This window comes from Pleurodeles waltl, chromosome 8 (assembly GCF_031143425.1).
Source record: "Pleurodeles waltl isolate 20211129_DDA chromosome 8, aPleWal1.hap1.20221129, whole genome shotgun sequence".
Lineage (NCBI taxonomy): Eukaryota > Metazoa > Chordata > Amphibia > Caudata > Salamandridae > Pleurodeles > Pleurodeles waltl.
In genome coordinates, this window is record NC_090447.1 from 1,380,158,618 (window position 1) to 1,380,181,854 (window position 23,237).

Genomic DNA, 23,237 nt, shown 5'->3' on the forward strand with positions numbered 1-23,237 from the left:
CTCGCGGTTCGTAGAAAAGCAAAGCCTTTATCTCTGCCTGTAGTCGTAAGTAGAGAATGATGATGAAAGTAGGTGACAGGTCATAGGCAGAATGGACAACACATCAAGCATGTATGGAGCCCCTTATGGCAGGGGGTCTTGGGAGCCTTCCAGTCCATGAGAAAAGGGCTGACAGCACTGTGATTTGGAGGAAGTTGGAGACATGGAGGAAAGGTGAGAAGGAGCCATGAAATATAAATACTCCTCCACAGACTGAATAAGGTGAAGATAGTTTGTCAAGAATGACACAGAATGCCCGAGGATAGATACCTGGGCAGATTCCAAGTAAAGAGCTATACTCCCAGAAAGAAGTAAAACACCCCAGCTCCAATACACACTACCAACATATACTAATATGTACTATGGACCTAGAGTTGAAACTAATTATCAGCAGTGAATGTGGTTAAGCACATATACAGTCCATAGCACACAGCATAGCCTCATAGATTGAGGAGTGCCCTGGGAAAGTGAATGTCTCCCAAAACAAATCGGTGCATGGAGGCCTACTCCCATACCTAAACACGCCCACTGATCACCTCAATATAGGAGAAAGGACTTTGCACAAGAAGATCAGAAAGGGGCAATACCTAACACAGCTACTATGTCTCTCATAATAATGGACTCTCTTTGTACGTTCAAGCAAGAACTGCACATAGAACTAAAAAGTGATATGGCAAAAAGTATGCAGGATCTTTGCACTGATCTAAAGGAAGATTAGATAATTAGGACAAGATCTTCCCATGCACAGTCCCGCACCCCAGACCCACCACCACTTCGCCAACAGCCCCCAGCACCCAGTTCGCTCACACTCACAGCACCCTACCACCCATTCACGCTCACAGAGACCAAACAACATCCACAAACACGCCACAGTCTCATGCATGCTTCTCAACACCTACTTGCTCTCCAACCAGGCCATGGACATATTGGACCTACTGGACGACCATTCGCAAGACTGGCAATTCCTCACAGAAATATGGCGAAACCCAACCTCTGCACTGGACATTGCTACAGCTATCCCCACCTGCTACAGTGTTGCCAGGCAAGACCGTCAGCACAAGCCTGGAGATGGAGTCGCCATCAAATTGAAAGATACCATCAGCTGCACCAGCTACACAGACATCCCCACAAGCTATAGGGAACACCTTACTTTCTTCAAGATAGGCATCACAACCAACTTTTCCCTGGGCAGACCGCTCATGTAGAGACCACCAGGACTCCACACCAATTTTTCTAGCGACATCACAGACTTTATTGGCACCCCTCATCATCATCAGCTCCTTCATCCTCCTTGGAGACGTTAGCTTTCACCTACAAGACTGCACTGACCCAAACTCTACAGCCCTCCTTGAAAACCTTTCGAACCTTGGTCTCACCCAGCACAATAACGAATCCACCCACACCACCCAACACCTCTTGGATCAGATTTTTTCCTCAATCAGCAACATCACAGTCAACGAGGAATCAAGTATGACCTGGACAGACCGAGCCCTCATCAGTTGCAGCATACCCACCACTCACCACCATAGAACTACTTCCACCCAAACTGCCCACTGCAGCTGGAAAAGTGTCACAGAAGATAAGAGGGTTGAAGCCCTCTCTGTGCACCTGCCCAACCACACCAGCAACTTACTGAAAGCTATCAAGAACCTCAACAGCTGGATCACCGAATGCACCGAATTCTGGCTCTCCTCAAATGCAACTTAACTGTAAGAGACTGACCACAGGCCAGTTGGAACATAGAGGAAGTCAGGCTGGCAAAACGCCACTGCAAGCAACTGGAGTGGAAATAGAGAATTAGTCAAGACACCAGAGATAAAGACATCTTCAAATCAGTTCTACAATGCTACCACCAGTATCTCCAGAACACCAAGCGCACAGCTTGTGCAGATCTCATTGACATCGGCACTAACAACAATCAAAGAAATTTTCGTAATCAAAGAGTTCACTGCACCTCCTCCAGCGATATCACTCCTTTACAAGATCTTTGCAACAAGCTCTTGGAATTCTTCTGTACCAAAATCACTTCCATATCCAGCATTTTTGGCCATCAACCGAACCCCTTCACCATCACAACTCGGCTTCCATTCACGGCCAAAGAATGAACCTTGACCTCATGACCCGCCATCACCAAATCCACTCGGGGGCCCATATGGCCCTTGCCCCCATCCCACCTTTATCAAAGAACTCATAACAATCATTGAAGCCATAACACCTATCCTCAAAGCCTCCATCAACTCAAACACATTCTTGGGCACTTGGAAACATTGCTACCTTCATGCCCCTAATCAAGAAACCATCCGCTGACCCAACCACGCTTTCCAACACCAGACTCATCTCCCTTCTACCATACCTGTCAGAGGTCTTAAATAAATTAGGGCCTGATTTAGATCTCGGTGTATGGAGTACTCCGTCGCAAACGTGACAGATATCCCGTCCACCGCATTACGATCCTCATAGCATATAACGGGATCGTAATATGGCAGACGGTATATCTTTCAGTTTGTGATGGAATAGTTCTCCCTGCCAAGATCTAAATCTGGCTCTTAGTCTATTGACGCTCACCGACCACCTCAACAATCACCAGCTCCTCAATGCACTACAGTCCAGATTCATGCCCAACCACTATTAAGAAAAAACACTCATCTGTATCCTTTTACTTGCTTGGTTACATCCACTTTTGGCCTGTTTATCAGTGTGTTTGACTGTGTCTACTGGGATCCTGTTAACCAGAACCCCAGTAGTTATGCTCTCTCCCCTAAATGTAGTTGTTGGTAACTTATCACTGTATTTCACCCACAATTGGCATACGAGTGCCCCATTATAAGTCCCTAGTACATGGTGCCTAGGTACCCAGGGCATTAGTGTTCCAGGGGAACCCCTGCATCATATATTTTGCCACCCATAGGGAGCCCAAACAAAGAGTTCTGCAGGACTGCTATTGCAGCCTGCGTGAAAAGGTGCAAGCACCCTTTCACTGCCACTTTCACTGCACCAAGTCACTTATAAGTCTGCCCTATGGCAGGCCTTCCAGCCCAGAGGGCAGGGTGCAAAGTACCTGTGTGTGAGGGCACCTCTGCACTAGCAGAGGTGCCCCCATGAACTCCAGGCCCATTTTCCTAGAATTTGTGAGTGCGGGGGTTCCATTTTATGCGTGTACTGGACATAGGTCACTACCTATGTCCAGCTACATAATGGTAACTCCGAACATAGGCATGTTTGGTATCAAACATGTTAGAATCATACCCCAATGCTTTTGCAAGCTTTGGTTGTATGATCCCATGCACTCTGGGGGCTCCTTAGAGGACCCCCAGTATTGCCTTCACAGCCTTCTGAGGGTTTCCAGGAAGCCCAAGCTGCTGCCACCTCCCAGCGAGGTTTCTTCCCTCCTGTTGCTTGAGAAGTTTGAGCCCAGAAAGGCAGTACAAAGGATTTCCTTTGGGAGAGGGGTGTTACACCCTCTCCCTTTGGAAATAGGTGTTACAGACTTGGGAGGGGTAGCCTCCCCAAGCCACTGGAAATGCTTTGAAGGGCACATTTGGTGCCCTTCTTGCAAACCCATTCTACACCAGTTCAGGGACCCCCAGTCCCTGCTCTGGCACAAAACTGGACAAAGGAAAGGGGAGTGCCCACTCCCCTGCCCATCACCACCCCAGGGATTGATGCTCAGAGCTCCTTCAGAGGGTTCCCGGGTTTTGCCATCTTGGATTTAAGGTTGGCAGGGAACTCTGGGAGCATCTGCGTGGCTACTGTTGTAATTGACTGATCTTGGCTTGTGCAGGGTGCAAAAGTTATGCAAAAGTGCAGTATGCTAGTAGATAATATGTGAGGCTGGCAGAGACTTCTGTAATGTGCTAGAATGCTGGTTCAGAAAGTTAATTGGAAAACTGCAGAGGGTCATTGCTCCTACCTCGCCAACACAGATCATGGACATTCCTGTTGCTGATTCCCAGTTTCCGAAAATATGAAAGGGACGCATAATCAAAGCACCAACAAGGCTTATCAAAGAGCTATGTAGATGTTCGTAATTCTTTTTTTAATTTTTAGGACTCTGAGAAGTGATCACCGGTGCCTTCAGACCCTTCAGCTCTTCGGACAGGCCTCTGGCCTACGTCCCAAACCGACTACATCAGTTGTAGTGCCCCTGGCCCAGATTCAGAACTGTGTGCCCTGGCAAACGGACATACCCTTGCGACACCTGAGCTTTCGTTATTTGGGTATATGGATCATGCTCCATCCCAGACTTACTTGGTCCCTCAACCTTGACCCTTTAACGTGGATAACCAAAAAGGACTTTAAAAAATGGCAGTCTCTACCACTGAACATGAAGCCCACGATTGCCCTCTACAAAATGATGGTGCTGCTGAGGTTCCTCTATGTCTTCCAAAATCTTCTGCTATTATTGCCTCGCTGCTGGTTCTGAAAACTAGGCTCACAGGCGACTTTGTTTCTCTGACACCAGTCCAGGCGACGACTGGCACCTAACCATTGTCAGCATCACCTTATGACGGGGATTTGGGAATGGCTAATCTTCACCTCTACTACTTAGCCTCACAGATCTTGGAGGTTGACGACTAGCTCAGTGAGGGATGGTCCTATCCTACCTACCAAGTGGAACTGGCCTCACTGGGGTTTCCCAGGATTATGGTCATGTTATACGGCACGCCTATCCCTTTCACTTTTCCTGAGGTGACCTGTGCAGTTTTCCTTGCCTGGAGAGCAGCGCTATACCACACTAAATCGGATGCCAAACCCATGCTACATATCCCCCTATGGCACAGCACATGTTTGTGTAAAGTGGCGGCACTGGAGGGCTTTGCGGATGGGACATCATCAGCATAACGCATTTGGATGATGTATGATCTGGGGCACACATGTGCTCCTTTCAGGAACTCGAAGACTCATATGCACTCTCCTCTTCACAATTCTACAAGTACCTGCAGCTACGACACCCAATCCACTCCCAAATGCCATCAGACACCCACTCCCCGAATTCAGCCCCCAAGAGGCTAAACTACTCACCGGCATGCTGGGCATGGGAGGAATCTTCTAGATTTATCATACACTGATTATCAGTGCCCTCGGCACGCTGAATCATTTAAGGACACAATAGGAGGGTTGGCTGGGCCCCTTAGAAGATGAGAACTGATACAGCAACACAAGGATAATGGGTGGAGTGCTGAAACTTTTAAAACACTCACCCCAGTCACAGATCTGGGTTTAAAACTTTTTTTTTGCTTGCCATCCCACCCCCATTTGGACATATGCAAATCAGTTTTGACCCTGCTCCCCATGGAAACTTTCCAGCCCGACCTGCCAGGCCAGGTCCTCCCTGGACTGGAAACAAGCATCCTGGTACCAGTTTCAGGTTATCACCCTTCATCAGCCAGGCAGGCTTGAACCCAGTGCACAGTGACTGAGGGACCCACATCTGGGCCTACCCTGTCCACTTAGGATGATTCTAGCAACACAAAAGGATGACGGACAGAGTACTGAAACTTTTCAAACACTAACCCCCAATCACAGATAAAGGTTTAATCCATTGTTCTTTGGCTCGCCATGCCACCCCAGTTTTGGGCCCAGCTATATACAAATCAGTCTTGATCCTGCTCCCCCTGGGAACATTCCAGCCCAAACTGCCAGGTCCAGTCCTCCTTTGACCGGAAACAAGGATCCTGGGACCAGTTTCAAGGTATCACCCCTTATCAGCCAGGCTACATTGAATTCAGTGACACAGTGAGCAAGGGGCCCACATCTGGCCATACCCCGGCCGCTTAGGGCGCCTTTAGCAACACAAAAGTCATAATGAGCACCTCGAGGCATAATTAACTCCTCCTGGCTGTGCCTGGTCCAGAAATATCACCTCTACTAGTCCCACCTCACTCTGGATCGTTTCACACCAGACGGGCCTCCTCCCCAGTCTGCTTGTCCCCAGTGTTCGCATGCCCATGCTGACTTCTTTCATATGGTTTGCAGGCCTCGAAAATTCTACTCACTCACTCACTATGGAGTTATGTTCTATTAGGTTGAGCTATTTTTAGAACCTACACACCCCTTCTGGCAAGTTAACAAAGAACAGGTGTTCTGTTCAGTCTGAAAGTGAAGGAGCAATCAGGATGCCTTTAAATCTTGTTTTTGTCATATTTACTCCGTGTTCAAAGACAGAGGTCAAAGGTCAGTTTGTCTTACAATTAATTTTCCTTTTCACTGCAGAGCTGGAGGATTTTGTCAGATTTTTCCTAACACACAACATTTAAATAGCTACCTCAACTGTACAAACACTTCCAAAATATATTTCAGTAGTTATGAAAGCCCATTGTCTGTACTTCTGCGTGATGAAAAAAAATATTTTAATAGGATGAAACAAATCAGAACACTTTACTTGGTTACGTGCAAAGAATAAATGTTTTTCACAGTGTTAATCCAGTATATAATTTTATCAGTAAAGCTGCAAGTTAGTGGGAAGTGTTTTGGGTATTTCTTGGGAATGTTCTGTTTGTAAATGACAGTATGCAACCACATCATGTAGTAATATTTGTATTAAAAGTGAGTGTTTAAAGATAAACTGAGAAACACTCTGGCCCTGATGGCAATGCTGTTAGTAAACTAAGAGGCATGTAATGGATCATGTGTTCCCTATATGTGGGCTATATTATTTTTATACATGGAGCAAAGGTTGGGTCTATTTAATCAAACAAACAAGTTTTTTTGTGCAGCAGAAATGCTAAGCTCACATATTGGAAGGTACCCTCGTATGTGACAATGAAGAAAAAGGCGACTCTGTAAACTAAAATATTTGACTAGGATCACACAATTTGAGATCCGTTTACGGGTCAAGTACATTACAGTTATGGTTGAGTAAATTATTCCAGTTACTCGACCTGCAGGTCTGGTAACAATTTTATGATTTTTCGAGGCATAGTGTGGTTGTACACGATGATTCAGTGCTACTGAGCTGCCCTGGTGGAAGAATTAATTGTGGTACTGGGCTGGGAGGCACATCTCTCACCATTGATGCTGTTGCTGGAGGTCTTAGAGGGATCCAGGGTCGAGGGCAGACCAGGCCTTTCTAGGAACAGCTACCACAGTGGCTAAACGAGACATTACGACCCGCTGGAAAAGCCATGTGCCCCCTGTGCCATCAGCGTGCGGTGTGGGGTGGATTGGTTCATGCAACAGGAGAAGACTGTGGTTGAACCTAGAGGATGGCCATCTAAACACAAACGAATTTGGAGGAATTGGTGATGACGATTTGAGCAGAACCTTCCAATGTAATGTTCCCTATTATTATTCATTTCACTCACTGTGCTGCCCTAATGTACCTTGCAAGTCTGACCCTATGTTACTTTTTGTTTGTACTTACTATGTGACCACGCTGAGTGTTCTTACTGTACTAAAACCAATAAAAATTGTTTATATAAAAAAACCTGTATTTTTTTATTTAACAAAGGGGGAGATGTAGTGTTGTGTGAGTATGAATGATGGAACCCTTTTGGCTCCTGAAGGACTCTGTCCAGCTGTGATGTAAGTGTTAGAACCTGGTGAAGTGAATACAGGTTTAGAATCTTGAGTTCAGGGTTACACACACACGAATAAAGATGTGTAATACATAGCTCTGTGTGTGGTTTATTGATTGATGGGTACCCATGCTGGGGAGAATGCTACAGCTCCCTCCTTCTGCTTTGCTTTTGTGTGCTTCATTCATCCATGCCACCTCACAGAATTAATATTGTGTGCCCCACGACCTGAAAGTTTTTCCTCTCTGTGTAATCAGTTGTTGGTGCGTTCCGCATACTGGGTTCAACAACTCTTCCCAGCATTCCTGTCGCTCTTGGGTGCACATGGTAGTGGTATCTCCTGTGTGCCCATGACGCACTGCATGGTGAATCCCACCCTGACTGCTTATTTATTTTCAGTCCAAGCGCCGATTATTGAAATACGATTCACTTGTACTTTGGATCTTGACGCCATCACTTTCGTTGAAGATCGTGTCTTCTTCTGGTAATTTTTTTCGTCGAGTTTTCCACTCTGGTTTGTCAACATGAAGTGTTGACTTGTTTGTAATTCTGCCCCTGCCCTCTCCATCCCAGGCTTCCCACATTACATAGTGACTTCTCAGCACTGTTCCTTGGTTTCCCTCTGCCCATTCTGGACAAGAGTCAACACCACTGTTGTGAGTAGCCATGAGGTCTAAGACAATGAGGCAATACCCTCTAACCCTTTTGACCAGGGTAATGAATGGAAGTAAATATATGGTCAAAGCAGGGGGAAGTACTTCCACAGTAATCTATTGATTGAGCAATTACAAATATACAGTCTATGTAGCATAAGTAGTGTTTTATTGCTTTTTGATTCTTTTTACATTTTTAGCATAAGAGAAGATTGTACTTATGTTGGTAGGTGCTCCTAATTCAAAACACACAGTGAAAGTGAATATTGTGAAAGGAAAGTGAAGGTGATATACACAATATATACAGAAAGTGGTTTAAGAATAATATGGACTTCTAGCTGCTCCGTCAATCCAGGAAGCCCTGTAGTCACATAGAATCTCTACCAACATAAGTACAATCTTCTCTTATGCTAAAAATGTAAAAAGAAACAAAAAGCAATAAAACACTACTTATGCTACATAGATTGTATATTTGTAATTGCTCAAGCAATAGATTACCGTGGAAGTCTAGGAGTACTTCACCCTTGCTTTGACCATATATTTACTTCCGTGAGTAGCCATGAGGCTTTACTTGTCCTCCATATTTTTCATGAACATACATAATTAGCTTTGTTGGTTTTCCAGGCTTTTTCCAGGCTTATTAGTGGTTTTCCCTGCCTCTTCACTTTGGTGCATCTGACTGTACACTTTTTTTAAAAACATTTTCACACTCTTAGACAGCTATTTATGATGTGTTAATTAATGCCAATTTTTTTTTACTGTCCTGAAGCTCATCTCACAAGTGCCCCTGATATGACCTGACTCGTTTTCTATACATTAATTCTGTAGAAATACTATTTCGGAACTAACATCCTCCCCACATTTTTTATTTCCCTGTAGTAATCCTATCATCTTCATGCTCACTCATTGTCTTGTCCTGGCCATGACCTCTTGAATTAGGCAAGGTTGAAGCGCCGTGGACAAGGATGTTTATTTCTAAATACATGCTGTACAATGGAATAATCTTAAACTGTTAGTTTTTGCAATTCTCCACGCACATTGTTAATCTACTACTTATTTCTCCGCCTTTGCCTTTCTTTTTGATCACCACTTTGCACCGTCCACACGAGTTTCCTAGCACTGTGTATTTACCTGGCACACTGACCACTTAAGTCTCAGTTTATACCGAAGCTGCTAACAATTATTTGAAATAACATGAGCAAATACAAAGATTTATTTCTGATTTTCCTTGTCCATATGTTTATTGATTTATCGCCAATGACAGTACACGTTTTAAGTATTGAATGAGGGATGACATTCTATGTTCACATGATACCTTATTGAACATTGTTGTTGATATCAGTAATAACCTGGTCCTTTTAGGTTTAGGGTGTCTTCTGTTATATATGTTGGTGTTTGTATTAAAACACATTTAACTTACTGACTAATTGCTTTTTTTTTTAGCAAAAGATGTCACTTACATCTGCCCATTCATTGGCGCAATTCGAGGAACTCTGGCTGTTACTAATTACAGATTGTATTTCAAAACTATGGAAAGGGTAAGATTGATGGGGTGCTTGTATGGTGGGCTAGTTTACTGTCCATCACGCGTGAAGCCCTTGCAATGAGAGCCATAATTGCCACCTGGGCATATTTCAGTGATATAAATGAAATCACATGGTTGAGTTCTCAGTGTTTGCAGCTGCTCGGATGCTTGTATGTCAGTCATTTTCTTTTGATCGACGTTTTGAAGCCTGCAGTTTGTCTGTTGCACGTGTGAGGGGCTTCTGGGAATTGCTAGTCAGGCATGTTCAGCGAGCCCAAAGTTTCATTGTGGGTTGGCAGGTAGGAAGGATTACATAATTTTTACTTAAAAAATAAGCAGAAATGTAGAGTAAGCCTAGGAAAGTTTCATTCTTCTTCTGGGATTCTTCAAAAATCGGTTCCTGCTTACAAAAAGTTGGTAATATATTTTAGAATTGTAGATCTTTTTAAAACAAGATGAAGGGATGCTGTATACTATATTTTTTGCAATATTTTAATTTCTCTTTTGTTTTTCATTTATAAATGGCTAGGATTCTCCTTTTGTCCTGGATGCACCTCTTGGTGTCATAAGTAGAGTTGAAAAAATTGGAGGCGCTGCCTGTCGTGGGGAAAATGCTTGTGGTCTCGAAACCGTGTGCAAGGTAGGTTTGTTACAAGTTACATATTTTAAAAAAACGTATATGGCATGAAATATACGAGCTTGTATTTTATAATATTTTTATTTTTTATTACATTTTCAAGAGCAGAAAAGGCACAGATAGCTCAGAAATAAAATGAAGGCTAAACAAAATAATGTATTCCCTGATATCCCAGCATTTTTGTGTAACAATTCTGTATCAAATCCATATTAGTTTAATTATAAAGAGAATTTAAAGAAAGGCAGATGTGTGCAGGTCTTCATATGCACACCAAATGAACTCCCAGATCAATATTGTCAATGTGTTTTTTATACGACTCCATTCTTGCAACAGGTTTTTGGAGAGAACTGCTCTTTCAAACTGACCTGAGATCCAGTTAGGGGAAAGAAAAATGGCAACAGTAGTCAAATAACAGAGTTGCTAGGGATAGTTGGTACTCGCAAAAGCAGTAGATGAAGCAAGTTCAGTTCGGACCATGAAGATTTTGTCTGCTAAGTCGTACTTAACATAGGTTTGCCACGGTCCTTTCTTTGTGTTACCATGATCACTGTTAGTGCATTGAATATATTAGAGTGTGTGACCGAAGTACCGTACTTAAGTTAAAGGTCTGATTATATTTCACAAAAGCAGTTTTAAGTTGTGCAATTACTAAAATATGCACTCAGTTGTCATGTTTTCTGAGACTACCGTTACCAGGCTTCAGAATGACAATTTCCATTCTTCAATGTACTTTCATAAACAGGGCAGCCTAGATATGGATAAAGACTTGACTTTGCAAGTTCCATCTTGTAGGAAGTCAAGAGAAAAGTAAAATTAATGTTCCGTGCATTTCAAATGTTTTGAACAAGATGTATTGTTCATTTAACAAAACGGGAGACGAGTGCAAGCTGATCCCTGCTAGCTCCATAGAGCATCATGTTTCAGGACAGAGATACGCACACAGACCGAGGATGCTGAAATGAGTTCTGACTTTAAACCTGATGGGACAATGAGTACCATCTGGCTTGGATGAGCGTTACATGACTTGACATATTACTACAAACAGACTGATGCAAGACTGCTGTGGGAGAGCTAGTTACAACATAGGTAGGGAATAGGCTAATTGCCTAGGAGTGTGTGCTGACATATGTCTGGGGCTTATTTAACCTTTGTCCTAAAGTGTATATTAGTTGCAGAGCTTTTATTTACGTTCGGTTTGATTCATGTAATGTGTAGACAAATAGTATAGCGTAAAATACCAACTTTTGTGTGTGCTTTCTGATTTTGGGGCATGACTCTATATATCAGCTTCAGGTCATAGATGCTCTGACAGGTTTCAGTCCTAGCACTCGCTTTTATGCGAGCATAACTCAATGTGGAAGTGTGAGAAGCACCTACCAGTTTAACTTTTCACCGAAAAGTTCATAATATTTCTTTGTGGCTTGCGAAATCTACTGGGTGTGGGCTCCCAATAATTTGAGGGTACGGTAACGCAAAAGGATCTTAATAACAAAAAGCTATAGCTGCTCTTCAGCTCTTTGATTTTTCATGGAATCGCAACCTTTCATATGTTTTACAATTGTTATTTTATTTAACCTACTACTAACAATGCATTATTTTTAGGCCTTCACTGCCCTTATGGCAGTCACCTTCCTACATGCATGCCCTCTATCATGAGTCGTTATTTTGGTTTGTACAGTCAGAAGGGCCTGGAATGGACGGAGGGGGGGCTGCTCAACCTCTCCCACAAAAGCCATTCCACTTCACAGACTAAAAAATGAAACAGTTTGTGATTAGAAGTGGAGGGACATAGATTGGTTCCCGAGCTTTCATTTACATTTTCCACTTCCTGTTGTAATTCCTAGTTGTTGAGTTTAAGCAGGAAGGTGGATGGAGGGGAAGTAAGGACTTGACAGCCTCTACTATAATCCAGCGCTCCACACCAGCAAGAATCTCAGTCTGAATGGGGCCAGAATTGAGGGAGAGAATGTGGTGAGATGGAATGTGAGCCCCCCATCCCCCACCCGACATCACACCTCACCTCTTGATGCTAATTAACCTCGATAGTGTTGTGTGGGGACATCAGAGTAATCCTGGGAATGGATGTGCAACCTATCCCAGTGTGAACCGTTCACCAGATCCCATAATGGAAACTGACAGTAGGATCTCAGCTCAACATACCACATACTTGTTGCCCTGTGTCCACGGCCATTCTGTGGTTAATGAACAGGATGCAGGAGACACAGCAGAAAGAGGATGTACTGTGTCCCTTATGAGCATATTATGGGGAGGGAGCAAGGTTAATGTACAAATAAAGGAGGAAGGAACTGAGACAAAAGAAGAGTGTTAGGGGCAGAACCAGAAAACAGCATATGAGTAAGTTGAAAAGGGATCAGTTTTGATGACAGAGAAGTCTGCAGAGTAATAAAGAGAACATAGAAATAAAATGGATGGTAGAGGGTTCCAACACAGATTATGGATGAGAGTGAGACTATTGCAGAAAGCGGATGAGAGTGGGTACTGCGGTACAAGAGGAGAAGGGGCTTCAGGTATGTTAAATGAGAGAGGGATGGGGCACCCAACAGATAAGTGTAAGAAGTGACCAAATTCAAATGAGAGAGAGAAGCAATGTGTAAGATGGATGCAAGAGGGAATTGCGAGACACAGGGATGATTGGTTGGGGAAACAAGCCACTTCGTGGATACGTTTAAGGGACCAAAGCACACAGTGGCCGAGAGGGGACTGTGACACAAAATAGAGGATAAAAATTACTCTGCTTTCGCAGTAGAGGCATGTTCATGCCCCTCCCTTCACCTAAGTCAGCGTTTTGCCGGCAGTGTCAGACCGATGATCAGTCTCTGAAGTTTTGGCAGCTGAGCAGTCCGTTCATTGAGGATTTCATTTGTGGGGGGAGAGACTTTTTCAGCCCTAGCCACTCCACTCACCTCCATCCTCCATCCTCCATCCTCCATTCGGAGCGCCTGGCAGATCATTCACCTGGAGGTTTGTTGCCTTCTCGGCCCCCCCAAGTGGTCAAACGTTTGCATCATCCTTTTATCTTTCATTTTGTTTTTCTAATTTACTGAAATACTGGATTCTTAAAGAGAGATTCAGTCTCTCAATTCAGTTGGGCTCATTTTAACCACATATTTTACTATTGTTATTGTTTGACTTATTTAAATTTAGAGTTGGTGCACAGCCTTTTTGGAGCTCGGACCACTTAAATAATTGTCAAGAAGCTACCATAAAAGAAAAAGTATCGCCCTTTAAAAAACAATGGAGTGTCCTCATGCTATCAGTACCTATTTTAAAAATCCATCTTTAGCTGTATAATCTCCGACAGTCTCACCTTCTAACAATCAGATTAAGGTAAATGCACAAATTGAACCATATTCCAAACAGTCCTCTACGAAGATCACAGGTACACTAGAAACAGTCCGCTTCACCTTTATATTGTTTGGTTAATTGTGGCCATACTTCATGTCTGACAATTGATTTCAATTACCAGAGGGCCCTAAACAACTGTTGTATTTGAATAATTCTTCTCTTTATACATCTCCTGTGTTTCGCAAAAAAAGAGCGAAAACAGTCAAAAACTCAAGACATGGATGTTATTAACATGCCAAAGAATAGCCTTGTGTTCGAAAAATGTTTGGGCTGGTCGAAATTAACTCCATTCTTACAAGCTTATGTTTCATAGCGCTTACCTGGTAAAAAAGTTATTACATCAGAAGCATTAGGCATGTTGAATACTTTCTTCATATTCATGTTAATTAGAGATGTCAGTGGTAAACCTGATGACGACATGAATATAGCATCAGGTATCCTAAAGGCATTATTTTTAACACTGGATAAACAGAATTTTCTGACTTGCGTATTGAATCTTCCGTCTCCACTGCTTCCCAAATTTCCCTCCACCTTAGAGGCACTTCAGCACAGGCTGGCTTTTAAAAGGTGATTCAGATACCAAAAGGCCACCCAATTTGCAAACAAATCAGTTATCGAAGCGGAAGGCTAGCCAGAAACAAATTAATAAAACTGTTTCTCTTAAAAACCTTTTTGATGAAAACTACTATAACTTGAATAAGGCTAAAAGCCTCCGTAGGAGTCACTACATGAAGATTATCTAACTGCCATTATCAACTTTGTGCCAATCATGTGCCTCACACAGCACAACATACTGCCAGTCCCCATAATCACATCTAGAGCTAGACAAACCAAACACCTGCATGGCAATCACACAACACAAATACCCAGCTTCATACACATCTCACTAACTACCACGCACCCTCAAACATCAGAATGCATATTACTCTTCATACACATTTAAGTTCACTCTGCAGTGCTACATGCATTAAACATCACAGACCCCATCTCTTCTCACTAGCTTGATGCATTCTTCATCCCAGAAACATGGTTTACCCCACAATCTCTGACATCTTGAAAGTCCTTCCAACGGGCTGCAACATCCATCATGTGGACTGTGCACACAAAAAGAGAGGATGCCTCACTGTCATCCATAAGTCCTCCTGGTCCTGTACCCTAGGTAGACAAGTAACACTCAGCCCAATGGAGTTGCTGGCTTGCAATTTCCCAACCACCTGAATCTCAGACCTCCACCTTCTGTCTCATCTACAGGCCTGTCCAACAGAACGTCCATCCATCATTGAAGTCTCAGATATTCTTATCACCTTATGTATCCGACATGCCCACACCATCAACATGCCTCACACCATCAACACAAGCTTAAAAAAACAAGAGACACCATCTTCAACCTCATCGACACTTGATGTGGGACAGCATGTCACTCATTCAACACGTGACCGCACCTGGCAGGCTCTCTCCCTCAAGCCAAGTTACCAGCTAGTCTAGACGATCGGGGTTGCTCCTGCTTTGACAGTCACATGGTAATTCTCATTTCCCTCCGCAGGGATGGGTGTGATCTTCTTGCTTCAGAAGTGCTCTGGCGGTGTGCTATTGATCCTCGGGCCTTTTTTGGTGCAGTCCACAGAATGTTGGCTGGTTCAGCCTTGGTCACAGCAGCAGTTTTACGGTCTCGCGTGACGGCCCAGACCCTTAACGTCAGCATGTCCAACAGCCTGTCCTGGTATACGGGGTTGCTACCCTGACATTCACAAGTCCGATAACGCTGACCAGAAGTTGGCGTCCACAGCAGCCCCTCTTGGCATTCCGAGTCACCGAAGCAATACAGCATAAGGGAAATTGCCAGATTGGTGCGGGAATGGGTCTCACTGCACTCCTTGCTTCAGTCTATTGTGGCCGCTCCTGGCATACAGGGTTGCTGAATCTTTACAGCACATGGGCTATTTCCCAATCAGTGCAGGAGATGGTTTCTCCCACTGTGCTTCTTAGTTCAGTCCACAGGAGGCCATCCTGGCACACAGGGTCACCGAATCAGTCTGACACACAGGCTGTGGGACAATCAGTGCGGAAGCAGATTCCTCTCACCTCTTTCAGGAAGTCCTCACATTGGGCCTCCCTATTGGACCTCTCCCTCTCCAAGGCTCTCCTCTTCCTCACAGGCACACCTCTCTTGGCTAGCAGGCAGGCGCTGGTGCTCCAGGGCATGTGGTCTTGTTTTCCCTGGGTGATGTCCCCTCACCCAGAAGGGAGAAACTAGCAGGTTTGTGCCCCTAGTGCTGGTTACAGGCAGAGGTCTTGCAGACCTCACACAGCCTGTGTGGCTGCTTGGCAGATCATACAATTTGGGGGTCTTTTCCAGACACAAAATGTAATTTAGTGTCTGGGTCTTTGAAGGTTTATGTTGGAGTTCTGCTTTTTTGAAATGGACATCTTTCCCCTTTCTTCTTCCTCCTGAAGGATGTTGGTCACAGCAGGCAGGACTCTAAAGCTGATTAACCCACAGCAACATTCATGGGAGTGATGAGTTCACGCCTGGATGTCTGACACAGAGATATGTGCATCAAAAGGTTAATCCTGAGCCACCAGCCCTACTCTTTATGATTTAATTTTCAACCCCATCGCTCTGTCTTCCTGAGATGTCTCCAGGCCCCTTCCTTGTGATTTTTCAATGAATCTGAGAACCCTTTGTAACAAACAGAGAGAACCTGCCTCTCCCATCTTCCGGTGCATAAGCCACCTAGCTTACATGGATGCAACAATACACAAACCTGTGTGGGGGGAATTCCTTTACTCCTCATGTTTTCACCAGGTAGGCTGTGGCTTCCCAAAATGGAACACAAGGGCTTCTATGTTATGTACCAGTGCAGGCATGTCTGCTTTCAGTGTACATCCGCAGCTCACTTACTGCACAACACTTTTATCTTCATGTATTATGCCACCACCAGCATACCCACATGCAGCACACACATTCAATCTGCTCACACTGTTGAGTACTGTAGTCTCTCTGTACTGTACCAGAGTATGTTATTTGCAAACTACACACTGCCAGCACACACATTTACCATGTGTGCACCGTAGCACACTTCAACCCTTGTGTAGTTTATTTCTTGCAAATGCACATGCACCCAGCACATGTTTCATGCATGCACTTCCTCGTCAATCTGATGTAAGCCAAGAGTGAGTCAAGCATTCAGCAGCAGAACTTTTAAAAAGGTGAGTGAGCATGTAGGCCTCACTTCAGTGACACAGGTTGAAAGGGCCCTGTACAATACTACTCATCACTACACACTATCCTGCCACCACTGCACTTGTGCTGCTTAACTCCTGGTGAAGGCAGTAGCCTTCTATCACTATGAGGGCAGTACTTTGGGTGCCCTTCTTGGTCCAATAAGACTGCAATCCTTGAGACAGGCCTATGCCATGGCACACCCACATGATCCGTGCTTGCTTATGACAAAAATCAACTTTAGGGATCCAGACAACAACACAGTTGGGTACTCCGGGTAGGGCCACACATCTCTTACCATGTAGAGGACTTTCCTATCTTAACAAAGTGAATGAACCCCTGAGCCTTACAATCCTCTCCTGGAACTTCAGTGATCTGGGCAACAAGGTGAAATGAGGGATGGTCAGGAGAGCCGTTCATAGATATAACCCTGATGCACTCCTTTTACAAGAAACACACTTAAGGACCATAGCTAAGCATTCTTGGACCAGGACAAATGCAAATCCATCATCCATTCAGGGTTTATGTCCAACTCTAAAGCACTTGGTGATCACCCAGCTGTGGACAGATGTGGAAGAGTCCCTGGGGTATAGGAACAGGGAATGGGTACTGATAGTCTCCTGGTATGTACCACTGAGACTGCAGTCGCTGGCCCTGGATCACACAAAGAATTGGCTAATGCATTTTTGATAGTTGAAGGGTACTTCAACCTGATGATGTGCCCAGAATTGGACAGGTAAAAAAAAAACAGACTGGGACCATGGGAAGAGTGGATCTTAGACTACAAGATTTCACATGGACAATAGGCCACCACAACCTATGGTAGGGAGAACATCCAGATAGAAAACAGTTCTGCCATGCATCCTCTTCCATGAAGGTGGGTGCGAGACTTGACTACTTCTTAGTACCACATTTACAAGGGTACAGATATCAAGACACCACTTTCTGACTCCTGGGGATCTTGGACCATTCGCTGCTGCTGTACACAGAACGGATCACTTACACATGGATAAGACCGTCATGGCGCCTTGACCCTTGGGACCTGAGGAATTGAAAAATGACAAAAAATATTTCAAACAGGCAATGGAGGAGTATTTCACAGAAAACAAATGGTCAGGAGATTCAAACATAATACTGTGGGAGGCATACAAAGCGGTGTTAAGAGGCTGTTTACTATCTACAGTATCGGGGGAAAACGTAAAGAGGTTTGCAACTCAGTGAGATACCTAGAAGTGTGCCTGACAGAATAGGAAGGGAAGTATTAGGACCATACCGTGCTAGAACTGGCACACCACATAGCATTGACACGGGAAGAATACAACCAACTAGTGGAAGACTGGGCACTGAAACTACTTAGGGCCCCATAGCACAGACTGTATGAGGTGGGCAACACGGCTGGCAACCCATTAGCTTTGCCCACCCATTAGCCTGGCTGGCCCATCAAGAGGAAGGACATAGATAAGTAAGCAAGATTAAAGAAGTGAAGGAAGAAAGGTTGATACCATCCCGAGATTGCAGCTAGCTTTGTGAATTACTTAGAAGCACTAACCCCCTGCACAGGCATGCAGTTTCACAGCTTTACACAACACTTACCACTAATTGCCTACAGCCCTTCAGCCAGCTAAAAGATAGGTGGAAGCAAGACCTAAGGATTACTGAGGACTCAGACTAGAAGGAGGCATGCAGGTATCGTAGTGAGGTAGCAATCAGAGCGGGTTTCTAGCTCATAGAACTTAAGATATTGCACAGGGTATACTATACACACACCAGACTTCACAAAATGGGTAGGATCCCCACCCATAGATGCCTTTGTGGCCGCAATCAAAGGGGAACAATAATACATATCCTGCCGGAATGTCCGAAACTGCGGACCTTCTGGCTGCACATAGGGAGCTACTTGGAGCCAGTGACGTGGCATTGGACTGACCTAACAGCAAAGGTTGATTAGTCAGTACCCTGGAAACCCATTTGTTCTGCAGTGTAGCACTGATGGTGCCCAGGAGGAATATCATATAGTTGTGGGGCAGCAGGACAATACCTTGCACGACTCAATGGGCCTGTGGCATGGGCTGGTGCATGCAGTATACCAAGCACAATGGTGTCAGAAGACATTAGACAAAATTTGGGGCCCATGGGAAGAACTGCAAGACTTAAAGGAGTGAAGGGGGTCAAGGGGAATGTGATTCGAATAAAATGTATAATGGTGAGGATTATCAGGGCCATCATGCGGTAATCATGTCTAGCCTGATAAAGAACTGGATGTGGGTTGGGGAGGTGGAGGGGTTGCTGATACGGACATGTACCCGAGACGCCAATTGTTTGGTGTAGTGTTTATGCACTTTGAGCCTATATGCCACCAAAAAACAAATAAAAAGCTAAAACAAAAAATAATACGGTAGACAGAAACGCGTTTTGGTGTATGGTAGCCCTTCCATAAATAACTGAAAAGCTTCTAACTGCATTAATTTCTCTATATGCAGTATATAAATATATATTTGGTTGGACTTGGATTGTAATTGGATTTCTTTGTGGTTTAACTCATAAAACATCCACCTTTAGTGGTTTAAAGCAAGGTGTCTTCTAGCACCATTGGTATTTTCACAGTACAGTTATGATTTACCCATGGTTATTTGTTTGGTTTGGAAAGGTCCTCTAGGTACTGGTAGCCAATATTTAGGTTTAAACCATTTTATTAGTTATGTTCATAAGGCAGTAGCACACCCAGATGGTGGAATCATTCACCTTGTTCTGTCTAGCCAGCCTGCATGCTCTTCTTACCACTGTTTCAGCATGTCTTCCGGTGGCACCAGGAAGCCCTGCAGGCCCTTCACCATCCGCTGCCAGAGTGCATCATCTGTGATTGTACGGTCACTCCCAGTACTCTAAAGTTAGCTCCTCTTCATATATTTTCAAGCACCTCGAATTTCGCTTCTAGGTGTAGCATAGCCACAATGGCAATGGATTTGAAAGACACCGCTTCTAATTCCTCAGCAATTGTAACTGACAAATTGATCAGTGCCTGTATTCTGCCTTCTGTTAGCCCCATCTGTCAGTCCACTACAATCACATGTTCATTAAAAGACTTCAACTGTTTTACCACATTTTGGACCATTTTCCACTGAGTTCGTTTTCTACAGTAACTCCTTGTTTTAGTCAGAAATAGAACACAATACCAGTTGCTCTTGTGAGAGCCTTTGCATCCCTTCAGGGAACAGTGTCTGGTGTGTTTCTTGTCTCGGTTGGGCTGCGTGAGTTGAAAACATTCTCCTCCTTCCTTTATCTGTTACCATATTTTTATGCTTTGGAGGAAGGTCAATCTCTGTCTTCTCCTTCCGAGTATTTTCACTGGGTGAGCTCCACTGGTTTTCGTTTTTTATAAGCAGTCAAATTTTAGGTCCGGAAGCCTGGTGGTACTGCAATAGGGCATGTGGTTTGGTCCTGGACCTGTATTGTGACCGTCGCCCCGGCGCATTCGGGACCTTATCCACCTTAGGCAGGAAATGCGCTTCTGTAGCTTGTTTTCCCTCTCCCAAATTCTTCCCAGAGGCCCGTTTGGATGTTGTGGTCCTAGTCGACCATGAGCTCAGCTGTCCTTTGAGTCTGCCCCCAGCTGGTAAAGGAATTCAGTGCCACCATGGTCTTGCCACTCTGTGGGGAGAAACCATGCTGGTTTGCACCATCAACACTGTTTGTGCTCTGCGGTTGATCAATTAAGACTGCTGAAGATGCACCTGCCTCTAAAGGTCTGGACAAAATTCAGTGTTCCTAATTGAACCACCATGGGCTGTAGAGTTCAGTGACCTTTGATGCTGGTTAATAAGTATAACGATAATATCTTACATGTTAATAGCCTCATTATCTTGGCCAACACTGGCCCCAATGTGGCCTGCACTGTCTCCACTCTTATTTTAAAAATTATTATTGAATGCAGAGAAATCCAAGATTAAGATTTTCGGGCATAAAGTCCTTTTCTAAGTTTTAAGTGGCACGTTCGTGACAAAATGTTAGAGAGAGTACTCTTTTAAAAGTATGATTGAAACATTCTTACTTATAATATGAATTTCAATCTTCGTATTCAGCATTTAGTAGCCAAATAGAGTTCTAATTCGGCAGCCAAAATAGAAGTATACAAGTCATTAGGCAAAAAAAAATTGGGATATGCCCTCAAGGTTTTTAATGCCTAGATTGAACTGACCCATTTGCATGGTGTGAGAGGTGTACCTTCTCCCACATATATTAGTCTAAATGAAGTGTAAGATAACATTTTACTTCTCTATTAAGCATTCATTAAAAAATTCCAGTACATATAATTTATTTAGAATTGGAACTCACAGCATGTACGTTTAAAGCCTGTGGTTCCATTTTAAGATAGGACCACAAAATAAAAAATGCTGCTCTCTATTTGTTAAGAACTGTAATAAAAAAAAAAAGAACATCAGTCAGATAGATTGAGAGGGCACACAATACTCAACAACGTGACCTATGTCTTTGGACAATTAGACTTGTAATTTGGGCATAAAAAATGTAGAATCACAAATTATGTATATTATTTAAATCTTAGAAGAAATTGATTACTTCTTCGTGCTATGTAGTCCAAATTATTATATAAAGACCATAATCTGAATGCCATATGCCCTCTGTGTGAACAAGGGCATCAAGATCTCAAGCATATCCTTATTTGCTTGCCTGGTTCTATAAAAACTGAGGATTATTTGGTACAATAAATAGATTTGCCCTCACTATCTGAGGTAGAAGGTCAAGATTGACAGAGAAGGGATATGGTGGTAGATAGTGGGGATAAGGCCTTGGAGTTATATGGCCTGCAATGCCAAACACCAAATAGGGTGGGTGTAGATAACACAAAAAATAATGTATTAAAAGATCTAATTGTTAAGTGTTGGAATGTGGCAGGGTTAGAATAAAAAACCATAATCATGTTTGGCTTGATATCATAACCCCTGTCTAGGTAGTATGTTTGCAGGAAACCTGGTGCAAAGAAGACTTCCATATGAATGGTTTTTCCTCCATCCAAACTCCTGTAATTCCCTCGAAAAACCCTTTTTCTTAAAGCGGGGGATAGCCCATCTTTGGCAATTTCTGATCTACCGGATGATTGGATGAAATACTTCACAGGTATTTTTAATCCAGATAGCATAGCTATTGATGTGCCTTGGGCCCATAAATTCTTAGTACCTTGAGCCCCTGTAGCCAATTACTATGGAGGAGGTCAACGTAGCCTTGAAGAATAGTGGCCACGTAAAAAGCCCCCGAGCCCGATGGGGTCCTAGTGGATGCCTTTAAGGCACATTTACCTCTATGGGTCCCAGTTCTTACTCAAATTTTGAATGCAGCCACGAATGGCTACTACCCAAAATCCTGGAGTGAAAGAGTGATCATCCCTATCTTTAAGAAAGGGAACGGGGCAATTCTAGATGTTACTGCCCCATCTCACTCTTGGATTCTTCAGTGTAAACTATGGGCAGGGTGGTTCTAGCTAGGCTGGAAGCTTGGGCACAGAAAAAAGGAATTTTGATGGAATCACAATTTGGGTTTTGCAAAGAATTGTGCATTGTGGAACAGGGGATAAATCTACCCCTCATTATTAGTAAATATACACTGGCTAGTGAGGGAGATATTCATCAGTGTTTTGCAGACTGCAATAGTGCCTTTGATCTGGTGAATCTTGCGAAACTATGGCAGATGTTATTAAGCATGGGTGCCCCAAAGGATATTGTAAGTTTTCTATCCCAGTTTTATGCTTCCCTAACCACTTCTGTCCACTATGGGAAGAATAGGGAAAGAACTGATTATTTTCGGGTGACTAAGGGGATTAGGCAGGGGTGCTTGTTTGCTTATTATAAATTAATGGGGTGGATGATTATCTGCAGTATATTAAAGCAGATGCCCCCAGAGTGTGTTCTCGCATTACCCCCATATTACTCTGCGCCGATGATGCGGTACTTATATCTCGGATACTCATTGGTCTTCAGCAATTGATAACCCATTTTATCGCATTTATAGAGAGTAAAGATTGGAAAATAAATCTAACAAGGACCTACACTATGGTATGTGGGAGGAAGTTAAAAAGGGGACAAGGCACTTTGTGAAGTGACATATGCTTGAGGAAGTGAAAACTTTTTATTACCTGGTATAGTTTTCTCCAGGACAACCCATGTAGAGGCGGCCAAGTTAACATTTATAAGGACAACAGCTGCTATCTTTGGCTTTGCTAAGAAGGTAGGCAGCAAACCCTGAAGAGAAATTACCAAATTGTATA

At 43.7% G+C, this 23,237-nt stretch overlaps 1 protein-coding gene across 3 annotated transcripts in view; it reads left to right on the forward strand.

Annotated features, from left to right (window-relative positions):
- Window positions 1–23,237, forward strand: part of MTMR2 (myotubularin related protein 2) — a 345,983-nt gene that overhangs the window by 79,214 nt on the left and 243,532 nt on the right. For all 3 annotated transcript variants that reach the window (XM_069202398.1, XM_069202399.1, XM_069202400.1), the window contains exons 3-4: window positions 9,653–9,747; window positions 10,264–10,374. In XM_069202398.1, the coding sequence (XP_069058499.1) occupies window positions 9,653–9,747; window positions 10,264–10,374 (206 nt within the window). The remainder of the gene's footprint in view (window positions 1–9,652; window positions 9,748–10,263; window positions 10,375–23,237) is intronic.